This window comes from Sinocyclocheilus rhinocerous, unplaced genomic scaffold, assembly GCF_001515625.1.
Source record: "Sinocyclocheilus rhinocerous isolate Xijiao unplaced genomic scaffold, SAMN03320098_v1.1 scaffold411, whole genome shotgun sequence".
NCBI lineage: Eukaryota > Metazoa > Chordata > Actinopteri > Cypriniformes > Cyprinidae > Sinocyclocheilus > Sinocyclocheilus rhinocerous.
This window is the reverse complement of record NW_015640493.1, coordinates 2,822,929-2,833,061: the sequence shown is the minus strand read 5'-3', so window position 1 is coordinate 2,833,061 and position 10,133 is coordinate 2,822,929. Positions and strand designations below refer to the sequence as shown.

At 37.7% G+C, this 10,133-nt stretch overlaps 1 protein-coding gene across 2 annotated transcripts in view; it reads right to left on the bottom strand.

The window, feature by feature from the left end:
• The window catches only part of LOC107753262 (kinesin-1 heavy chain), a 26,931-nt gene that overhangs the window by 1,606 nt on the left and 15,192 nt on the right, over positions 1 to 10,133 (bottom strand). Inside the window, exons 5-26 of one of the 2 annotated variants that reach the window (XM_016569393.1) lie at positions 9,365 to 9,413; positions 9,185 to 9,240; positions 9,007 to 9,094; positions 8,660 to 8,784; positions 8,374 to 8,478; positions 7,465 to 7,610; positions 7,230 to 7,378; positions 6,960 to 7,150; positions 5,736 to 5,804; positions 5,233 to 5,439; positions 4,661 to 4,804; positions 4,297 to 4,485; positions 3,871 to 3,988; positions 3,658 to 3,713; positions 3,349 to 3,458; positions 3,165 to 3,266; positions 3,018 to 3,078; positions 2,870 to 2,941; positions 2,499 to 2,603; positions 2,199 to 2,415; positions 1,359 to 1,494; positions 21 to 1,232 (exon numbers count right to left, since the gene is read on the bottom strand). In XM_016569393.1, the coding sequence (XP_016424879.1) occupies positions 1,364 to 1,494; positions 2,199 to 2,415; positions 2,499 to 2,603; positions 2,870 to 2,941; positions 3,018 to 3,078; positions 3,165 to 3,266; positions 3,349 to 3,458; positions 3,658 to 3,713; positions 3,871 to 3,988; positions 4,297 to 4,485; positions 4,661 to 4,804; positions 5,233 to 5,439; positions 5,736 to 5,804; positions 6,960 to 7,150; positions 7,230 to 7,378; positions 7,465 to 7,610; positions 8,374 to 8,478; positions 8,660 to 8,784; positions 9,007 to 9,094; positions 9,185 to 9,240; positions 9,365 to 9,413 (2,490 nt within the window). In that variant the 3' untranslated portion in view covers positions 21 to 1,232; positions 1,359 to 1,363. The remainder of the gene's footprint in view (positions 1 to 20; positions 1,233 to 1,358; positions 1,495 to 2,198; positions 2,416 to 2,498; positions 2,604 to 2,869; positions 2,942 to 3,017; positions 3,079 to 3,164; positions 3,267 to 3,348; positions 3,459 to 3,657; positions 3,714 to 3,870; positions 3,989 to 4,296; positions 4,486 to 4,660; positions 4,805 to 5,232; positions 5,440 to 5,735; positions 5,805 to 6,959; positions 7,151 to 7,229; positions 7,379 to 7,464; positions 7,611 to 8,373; positions 8,479 to 8,659; positions 8,785 to 9,006; positions 9,095 to 9,184; positions 9,241 to 9,364; positions 9,414 to 10,133) is intronic. The other variant, XM_016569394.1, reaches the window with a different exon arrangement.

The window sequence follows — 10,133 nt, the reverse complement described above, 5'->3', positions numbered from 1 at the left end:
CTCAAGTCATAATGGACTACCTCAATAGCGCTTCTTGTCCTTTTTGGAGCTTGAAATTGTCCATCTCATCCATTTTCATTTCAAAAAGCAGCATAAGCATTTAGATATTCTTTAGTGTTTCATTAAAAAAAATCGAACAAGTTTGGAACACCATGAGAGTGAATACATTTTTCATTGTTGGGTCAATCTCTCTAATAAACTGCAAGGTTCCCTGCCTACCAAAAACAATATAACAAGAATCCTGTCTGGGAATATGGTAGGTAAAACTAAGAGGAGAAATCCACACACATGATTATTAATGATTTGTAGTGACTGAGCTACGGAGCAGCATCGATACGACAAACTCTACCTGCTTAAAAGTTAAATATTGAAATGTCAAAATGAGCATGTGACATCAGTATTATTGTTTTTTTTTTTTACCTAGCTATGACTCATCTAAGACCTCAGGCTGTGGCATACACACAGGTCTTTATGCTGTAACAAGGAGTACTCGTTGTGTGTTCGTACAGTGCTTTAAATATTCCTGCAGCTCAGGTGCGTCTACATTAAGCAGCCTTTTCGTTCTCATTTCATGGAACTGCATCTCGTTTGTCTACTTTCAGAAACCTTTCATCTACTTTCAACATAATTTAAATCTTTCTTCTGTTCTGAACATGTCCATCATTACAAAAACTAGTTCAATGGTTCATATATACAGTTCAATTGTAGTGTTTAACTTACTTATTTAGTTGAAATGTTCAATAGAAACTACTCAAAGCAAGAGATAACAAGCTAACTCTCTAAACAAACCCAAAATGTGAATGTAAAAATAATGCAGCTAGAATTTTTTGTTCTTTTTTTCCATTTTTCATTCATTTCTGCCTTTTTTTCTTTTGTAATTTTGTAATACATTCAACTTGGCACAGTGAAGGACGTGGAGAGCAGGATGTGAGCAGAAACCTACTGTGCAAGAGTGAAGAGATACACGCTAATTACACACGTGTCCACTGGTGCTTTTTTTTTTTTTTAGTTTTCTTTATATTTTAAAGGGAAGATATGAGAGATAAGAATGGAGGAACAACTGTACAGCCCAGACGGGGATAGTATTTCATGTTTCATACACATATATATACTTATATTCATTTTCATATGTATAGTATTGAACCCTCCCGTGCTGTGGAATGCCTGTTCAGCTTTTTGGGGTGATATCAGCTTCAGCTGGGGCTACTGGGGTTAAATTCAGCATTCAACAGCTGGAAAGAGTGAGCAATAAAGACACAGAGGGTGAAAAAGGAGAAAGAAAAAATGAAATTATATTCGCAACCCATTTTACCTCCACAATGTGACATAGTTATGAGAATTTTGCAGCATCTACTCACTTATTTTACTGTTTGACTCCGCCTCCACCACGGATGCCCGCTGATTGGTTATTCTGGAAGAGCCCCGCCCCTAAGCGGTTGACATTGGGGTGGGTGGGAGAGGCGACAGGGGGCTGACCTGGTCTGATTGGCTTGGCTGTGAAAGGAGGACATATGACTAGTTAGTTAAGCCAAAAAACAAACTTTGTTTACTAACTTGGTCTACTAAATCTATCAATCAAAAATCACTCCTAAAAGACTGAAGGCTGGAATACACTATAAGACTTGTGCACAGGGTTTCAGCCTAATTTGCAGTCTGGACAAGTCAATGCTAGTCTGCAGGGTTTTGGGCAGTCAGAGTTGACAGTTTTTCATAAAAAAATCACCTGGTTTATGATAGGCACAGACTCAAATTTTTTATCGTTAAACTATGATTCCATCCAGTTGGAGGATATCAAACATGTTTGATAATTTGAGCCCATTATAGAACAAATGTTGTTGTCATTTGCCATGCATCTCCTAGCAGTGAGACTCATGTTTCTGTGTGAGATCATTGCAAGTGTATGAGGCCTAAAAGTTGTTTTTAAAAGTTGACAACAAACCAAAAAGCTTCAAAGCTGCCCATTAATTGTGTTGAATTCAAAATAAATCATGAGATGAACCATGATTAATCATTTTAATCTACTAATATCCCTACAAATGTGAGCAAGCAACACCTCTTGGTAGCAATCAACAACTTTCACTGTTCCTCTGTTTTAGTATGACCCTACCCAAGTCGAAATGTCAAAAGACACGCGTCTTCCATAAGCACTTGGCTGAATCTAGTAACTGCACTCTTTTAAAGTGTGTGTGTGTGCTAACCGATCTGTGCGGAGTGTCCTCTGCGGGCCATGTTCTTGGCTCTGACGGCCTCTTTGATGCGGTCCACCTCCTGTTGGTAGCGTTTGCGGTCACGGGCTGTGTTCTCTTTGGCCTCTTTGAGTGCAGACTCCAGAGCCTTCACACGCTCCGCCGTGGCCCGCAGGCGCTTCTCCAGCTTGGGCAGCTCACAGCGCAGGTCAGCGTTATCACGCACCAACTAGACAAAGGAAAGAAAGACTTCAGTAAGCATGTGTTTTGAGAGAATGCCTGTGGTGTCCGATGTTTTAAGTGTGTGTTTACCTGCTTGTGCACTTTAGTGAGCTGCTCAAGGTTGTTCTCAAGGAATGAGATCTTCTGTTTTTGTGCCGCACTGCCGCCAGTGTCATCTGAGTCCATCTCAGCGCTCTGAAAAATATGTTAATGCATAATTCAGGCATGTCCGAGAGTGGTCGATAAAGTCATAACAGGGGTTTTATGACATCTATTAGCTTTGAAGACTAAAGGCTACTAGCCATAAAGAAAAATAAAATAAAATAGTAAAATAAGAAATAAAATAATTAAAAAGTCATTATAATTTCAAGAAATATCCACATTGAAACTATTTAATTATCTGGAGCAACTTTCTAACTACAAATTTCAGTTAAAGGAGAATGTGTTTACAACTGCGATACCTTCTTCACCCGTGTGGCCAGATCCTGAACAAAGAGTTTCCTCAGGTTATGAAGAGTCTGCAGCTCTTTGGCCTGAAGAGAAGAGAGCGATCAGAGCGTGCACGCATAAATGTGAAACACCTCTCATGTACAGAACAAAATGACCTACCACTGTCTCCTCCAGGCCTTTGAGATCCTGTCTGGCCTGTTCCCTTCTGTCCTGCATCACCCTGTAAACATATTTCATCATTAAGACACCAGACCAAACTTTTCTTGCATGTTATTCAGATCTCTGCATGTTTGTTGCATGTCGTACGTCAGCTCGTGCAGTTTGCGGCTCTTCTCCTGGTCAGTGTTTTTGAGTTTCTCGTGCTCCACCTTCAAGCGCTCCTGCTCCAACATGATCTTCTGGTTCTGACTGCAGACAGAAAACAAAGTGAGAAAAAATGAGCCCATGTGGATTAATTCAGTGCCTGAAGATGTGTATGTGTATGTCTTACTCCTGCAGTTCAGTGATGAGTTTCTCCTTGATCTCCAGCTCGTCTCTCAGGCTGCTCAGCTGTTTCTGATGAGCTTCTCTGTGGTTCTGGATCTGCTGCTCAACTGCAACCTGTACAATCAAACATTCAGAGAAACTATGAATTACAATCTCTCTATTAAAATAAACAAAACTTCTATCAAAAGCCCCCCTTCTGAATCTAATTCAAGTGCAGAAAATATAATAGGTACATAAAGAGTATAATGAGCAAAACTCACTAAAATGCCCGGAAAAATCATTGTTATGCAATTGAAATGTATAAAATGCTTACCTTGACTTCATTAGCACTCTGTATCTCATTCTCCTTCTCCATGACATGAACTTTTTCTGCACAAGGAAAAATAAACTCCATCACAACTTATTTCACGCCCAATACAGTCTCACCACAAGAGGGCAGTAAAAGTTGGTCAGTCTGGGCCACACAGTTTTTGTATGGGCATTAAAATGCATTTATGAGAGGACAGAAAAGCATGTGTATTTGTACCCTGTGCACTGAGTTTGACTAGTTCCTCATTGAGAGAGTCGACGTTCTCCTCTAGCTGTCTCTTCTTCTGTTCAATGTTTTGCAGATACTCTGTCAGGGACTTGATCTTTGCCTCATACTGTATACAAACACAGACAAATAAATCTCAATATCTTTTTAAAGTTTCCTGTAAATGCCATGCTAGTATTGTAATGGAGAGCATGTGGTGTTTCCATTTAGCTGAAGTCATACAATAATTATCTAATAAAACATAAGACTGGTTCTACCAAAAGAGCTTTGTAAATGCTCTTTTATGTTCAGTAAAAGAAACTAAAACAAGTTTAAAAAGCTATACGTGTGAGTAAATGATGGCAGTTTTCATTTCTGGATGAACTACCTTAATAAGAGAGAATAGTTGTTGTTTTATCATGTCGTTTTTGCATTTACCTGAGAGATACGGAGCTGACAGGCTGCGAGCTCTTTCTCGTTCTCATCCATCTTCTTGTTGCTCTCGGCCTGAGCACTTTCCAGCTGTTTGCTGCGCTTCACCAGAGTTTTCACCTCCGACTTCATCTTACTGATGTACAGACGAGCGACTGTGAACTCTTCATCAATGAGACCTCCACCCTCATGCTGCTGAGACAAAACACAGACAGAGAGAAAGAAAGAGAAATAGCTGAGGTTAGAGAGAAGGGTGAGCAGTTAAAACAGTGCAAAGGAAGTGGAAAATAAAAAGCAAGGACAAAAAGAAAACACACACACATATATATATATATATATAAATATAATGCAACAAATTTTGCCCTTTTACCTTAATGTCATTGCTGCCTATGGCGATGCCAATCTCTGCCAGGTCTTTAAGCAGTGATGACATCATCTCAGTGACTCTCTTCTTCTGATGGTTAGTCATTTCCTTCAGTTTCTGCAGCTCAGAGTCGATAGATGCAAGAACGCTCTGCAACAACAGACAGCTCAGATCAGCAACCAGTACCAAGACATAACTTCAAATTACTTGCACTGAAAAAAATAATAATAATCGTGAATCGAATCGTGAAATCAAAATCGTGAATCGAATCGTGAGTTGAGTGAATCGTTACATCCCTACTGATATAGTTTTATTTTAAATATAATAATTGCTTTATCTTTTGTATATATCAGTTATACAACATTATTAATACTCAGTTGTTATTATTATTGTTATTATTATTAACATCAGATTTTCTGGGTCTTCTGAAGAGTTGAATCTAATTTGCTGTCTAGACAAAAAGAGAGTAGAACATTTTCAAGCAAAAGTAAATTATAACTTTTCGGTGAAAGAAACCATCACATATGATAAAACAATAGTGAAGAAAACTGTGTTTTTAATGAAGAGTTTCTCCTCACAGATTTCTGGTTGAGCTCTTCACTCAGGGATTCAAACTCCTTGGTCTTGTCCTCCACCTCCTGACTCTTCTGATCATAGTTGACGGCGAGCTCCTCCAGGGCCTGCAGCACCTCCTTCACCTCCTCTTTAGACGCCTCATTCTCCATCTGCAGACGGGTGAGCTCCGCCTGCAGGTTGTCATGGTCCCTTCGCGTTGAGGCCAGCAGCTACAATTCAAAGATTTTTTTTTTTTCATTGTGGCAATACTGTTATTACAGTAATTATTACTATTAGTGTCAAATTACTGAGGAGAGAGAAGAGGGGATTGTGATGGGATCTCAACTCAACAGGTAAGGAGCATGTGCACTAGGCCAGAACACTATTTATTATTTATAGCTTTTAAAGCGCAAACCCCAACTCCCAAGTTTTTAGTCTCCAAATGATTCACAGACAACTAGGAGACAGGAAATTGCTCTTATTTATGGGAAATAATGTAAATCTGATGTGCATGTTCAGCTCTCACCTCTTCCTGATCCAACATCTGCTGCTTGAGTTTCTCAGCCAGCTGAGACTGCTGATTTATCTCATCATCCTACAGGCAGACAGCAGAGAGAGAGAGAATCACAGAATGAATGTAATGAATGAGTCTTGAAGCACATCTTAACTATTTTACAACAGAACTTTGTTTTTTACATTATTATTAATAAAGAGAGTCTAAGAGAGCTGGGTGGTTGATGGCCGATATTATGCAGTTTGGGGTCAGTATGATTATTTTTTTTAAAGTCTCTTATATTCCCCAAGTCTGCATTTATTTGATCAAAAATACAGTAATGTTAATAGCATAAATGTAAATACTATTCAAAATATACAAATAACTGCTTTCTATTTGAATACATTTTAAAATATAATTTATTCCTTTAATTGCAAAGCTGAATTTTCAGCATCATTACTCCAGTCTTTAGTGTCACATGATCCTTCAGAAATTATTCTAATATGCTGATTTGCTGTTCAAGAAACATTTCTTCTTATTATTCTTATTCTTATTATCAATGCTAAAAACAGTCATGCTGCTTAATATTTTTGTGGAAACTGTGATATATTTTTTCGTCAGGATTCTTTGATGAATAGAAAGATCAAAAGGACAGCATTTATTAGAAATAAGAAATGTTATAACATTATAAATGTCTTTACTGTCACATATGATCAATTTAAGACATTCTTGCTGAATAAATGTTAAAACATTTTTTGAATGGTACTGTATACTAGAGGTGTGCACAAAGTCAAATATTCGATCTGGAATTATCATTTGAAAAATAAAAACACTATTCGAATTTTACTATGTGTTGATTTGCTGGCCGTAAATGCAGGGAATCCATGATAAATCCTAAGCATGTAAAGTAAAAGTCAGTAATAATTAAATGCACTGGGTGGCGCTGTGTAACATGTTGATGGTATTTGATCACAGAATGTTGAATATTCATTTCTTATGAGCCCAAATATTCGATTACAATGTTTTTGAAAAATGCCCATCCCTACTGTATATTTCTTCATAATAATTTAACCGGAGCAAATGATATGGGGGGGAAATGCTGAAATGAGACTCTTATTTCAGACAATATATGAAGATACTACTGGTCTTGAAGACACAAGCTTTAGTTAATCGACCACAACAGAACACAATTATTGGCAATTACATTCCAAATGCAAATGTCCAAAATCTTCATTTAAGGTCAGTAGTTCATCTCACCTTGTCATCCAGCTGTTTGTAGAGTTTGGCCAATTCAGCCTCACACTTCTCACGCTCAGCATCAGTCAATTTAAGGCCGGGCACGCTGGGAGACGAGGTGAATTTATCATTATTCATCACATTATCCAGGGCCAGAACATCTGCATTTGCCTTCTCCTTATCGTACTGCTCCTCAATTGGGACGCTCTCACCTAAGAACACACAAAACAGTTGTGTGTAATTTTCAGTGAATGCAGCTGAATGAGTATGAAGCGCGTGTCATTACAGTACCGTTCCTCCAGCGGTTGAGCTCGTTCTCCAGCCAGGTGATGGTGTTCTTTAGCGTCTTGTTCTTCTCTTTCTCCTTCTCATATTTCTTCTTCCACTGCTCAGCTGTCAGCTCCACGTTCACACACACTGTGTTCTTGATGGTCTTTGCTCTGAGAACAGTGAAAACCAGAAAAAATTACTTGTCACTCAAAACGAAAGTTTAATTAAAACTCTCAGTCTGTTTATATCTCATCACCTCTGTCCGAACATGAGCGTAGTTTTGGTCTCGGCCTCGTTAAAGGAAGATGGAGAGCAGCAGATCACTATAGTTGTCCTGCAGTTTCCACCCAGAGAATCCTGCAAGATCCTCGTCATCTTACTGTCTCTGTAGGGAACGTACGTCTGACAGGGGAAAGAAATATTAAATCATTATCTTTCTATCCATTTAATCAGCTGATCATATATAACACAGCCCTGCATCTTGAAAAATAAATTATGCTGATTTACAAAAAAGACCCAATATTACCTAATAAAAATTAGAGTCACAGAGTCAAATAAAAATAAGTACAAATTGCCATTACAGTTTTTTGTTTTTTTCAAAAAATAAGATTTTTTCAAATTATATACATGCATCAGATTTTAACGCACTTGTCAAAATAAAAGCAGACAAATCTCAAAAGTTTAAATGCGTCATTGAAATTATGATCTGCAAAGGAGTGGAAAAATATGTTTAATGTCAAAGAACTACATATACACAAACACCCACAGATGCCGCAGGAAACATTTGGGTCATGTTTGCATTTTCTTCTGTCAATGGCCATAACTCTAACCTTGAAATCAGGATTAGACATGTTATAATGCCTCCAGATTCATTCATATATGTGAAAATGGCAGGGAATTGAACAAATAATTGTAACCTAGCTCAGAGGAAGATGGGAATCATGTCTTCGTGTCAGTTTTTAAGATGACTTCACCTTACAATTGGTTGTGGAAAGCAAAAATGCTACGAAATGTAAATCATAATTTGTAAGAAAGTGCGCTTGAGCAAAACAGGGACTATCATTTGAATCAGCACCCCAAAACTACTAAGAAACAAGTATTGGATTTCATTCAGCAAATAAGATGCAGGGTGGTGAATTGTACAGCTCGAGTGCATCACACCTACCGTTCCTTCAGCTAGAGCAGAGATGACGTTGCCCAGAGCGGAAAGAGATTTGTTAATGTTTTTGGCTTCATCCAATAAAGCACCCTCTGCTCCGGTTTTACTGACCTGCCACAAAATAAAACTAACATTAATAAGGAACTAATCAAATCACATACACTATTATGGGTCCTGAAGTGAAACCAGCTGAGAATAATTGAAAATGTCTGTAAATGGGTTTAAAAAAGAAAGAGAGAGAACAAGTGAAAGAGGGAAAGAGGAAGTGAAAAGAGAGAAGTAGAATGATAACCTTCTCGCTTCCTGCTAAATCCACCAGGAAGAGTTTGCCACTCAGTTTCTGCTCCGTCTGTGTGTTCTCTTGCTTGACGTTTATCAGGAAGATACTGTGACTCCTGGAGCTGTGCTCGTTCATGTCTGACACACACCACAGAGAAAACACAAGTTTCCATTTCCACTCAACTTTAACTACAAGCACACAACAGGACACTCTTTTGGTTGTTTAAACATCTCAATAAATCAAATAAGAAAGAACATCCTAACACTACTCTCGCACAACTCAGACAGCAACAGGTGTGGAAAGCTTCAGCCTGTTAAAAACAGCTGTGCAGTGTGTCTGACTGATTTGCATGGGCTTACTTGTGACAGCCACGTGTCTGTTGGATTTGCCTTCATCAATGGTGTCCATCACTTCGTCTGGGCTACACACAAACCGTTCAGTACAACCCTGCAGATGGAGAAAGAGATAGACAGGGAAAACATTTGAACCACTCCTTTACTAATACATGCATAGCTAATTACTAAAACACAGCCTCACCTTTACATAAGGGACTCTGTTCTTGTCTTCATGTACAGACAGATTGGTCTTAGATACTGAAAGAAAAATTATTTATCATCATTATTTTTTAGACGACAGATCACACTCAGATTAAACAATCTCTAATATAAAAAACAATGCAAAAACAATAGAATCTGTATCATATTCAGTCATACGTACCATCCAGCAAATCCCTGATCTTGTCCAGGTAAATCTCAAAATAGGAGACCTGTCAATGCAGAAGAGCTCTGTGAATTTCATTACCAGCTGTCTGAAATTAATACACTGCTATGCAAAAGTATGGGGTCAGGAAGATTTTTTTAATGTTTTTTGAAAAATGATTACCAAGAAAGTCTTACCAAGGCTGCATTTATTTTAATATTGTGAAATATTATAATTTTATATGTATATATATATATATGTATAATTGTTCAAACATTACGAATGTTGTGTACACAAATTCATATTAAAATGTAAAATTAAGTGATTTTAGTGTTTTTTCATCTAGATTAATTGGCCGTAGCCTTAAAAATATGTATTTTTCAATGCGTGAGAACATGATGTATGGCATAAAAGTGCCATGGTTTGTCAGATGTAGCAACAGTAACTAAGGGGGGGCAGGTCTTTGCGATAGGTCAATTTATAGTAGGGGGAGGTTGCTGGCTCAGGTTCTGAGATAACAACATGAACATCTTTCTTATAGTAGAAAATGACATCTGGACTTTGTGCTAGAGTGCAGGGTCAGAATTAACATGCTGCCTATGGTGAGCGTTTATTTTACTTTGCTTGGCAGTGGAATCTGGCAGAATAGATTTAAATAGTTATTAATAAATAAATAATAAATTACTAATAAATGCATAATTGCTAAACTAAAATTACATGCTCTGAATTATTTATTTTTTTTGCATTTTTTCTCATATTGTACAAAGATTAAACATAAACCGTCTGA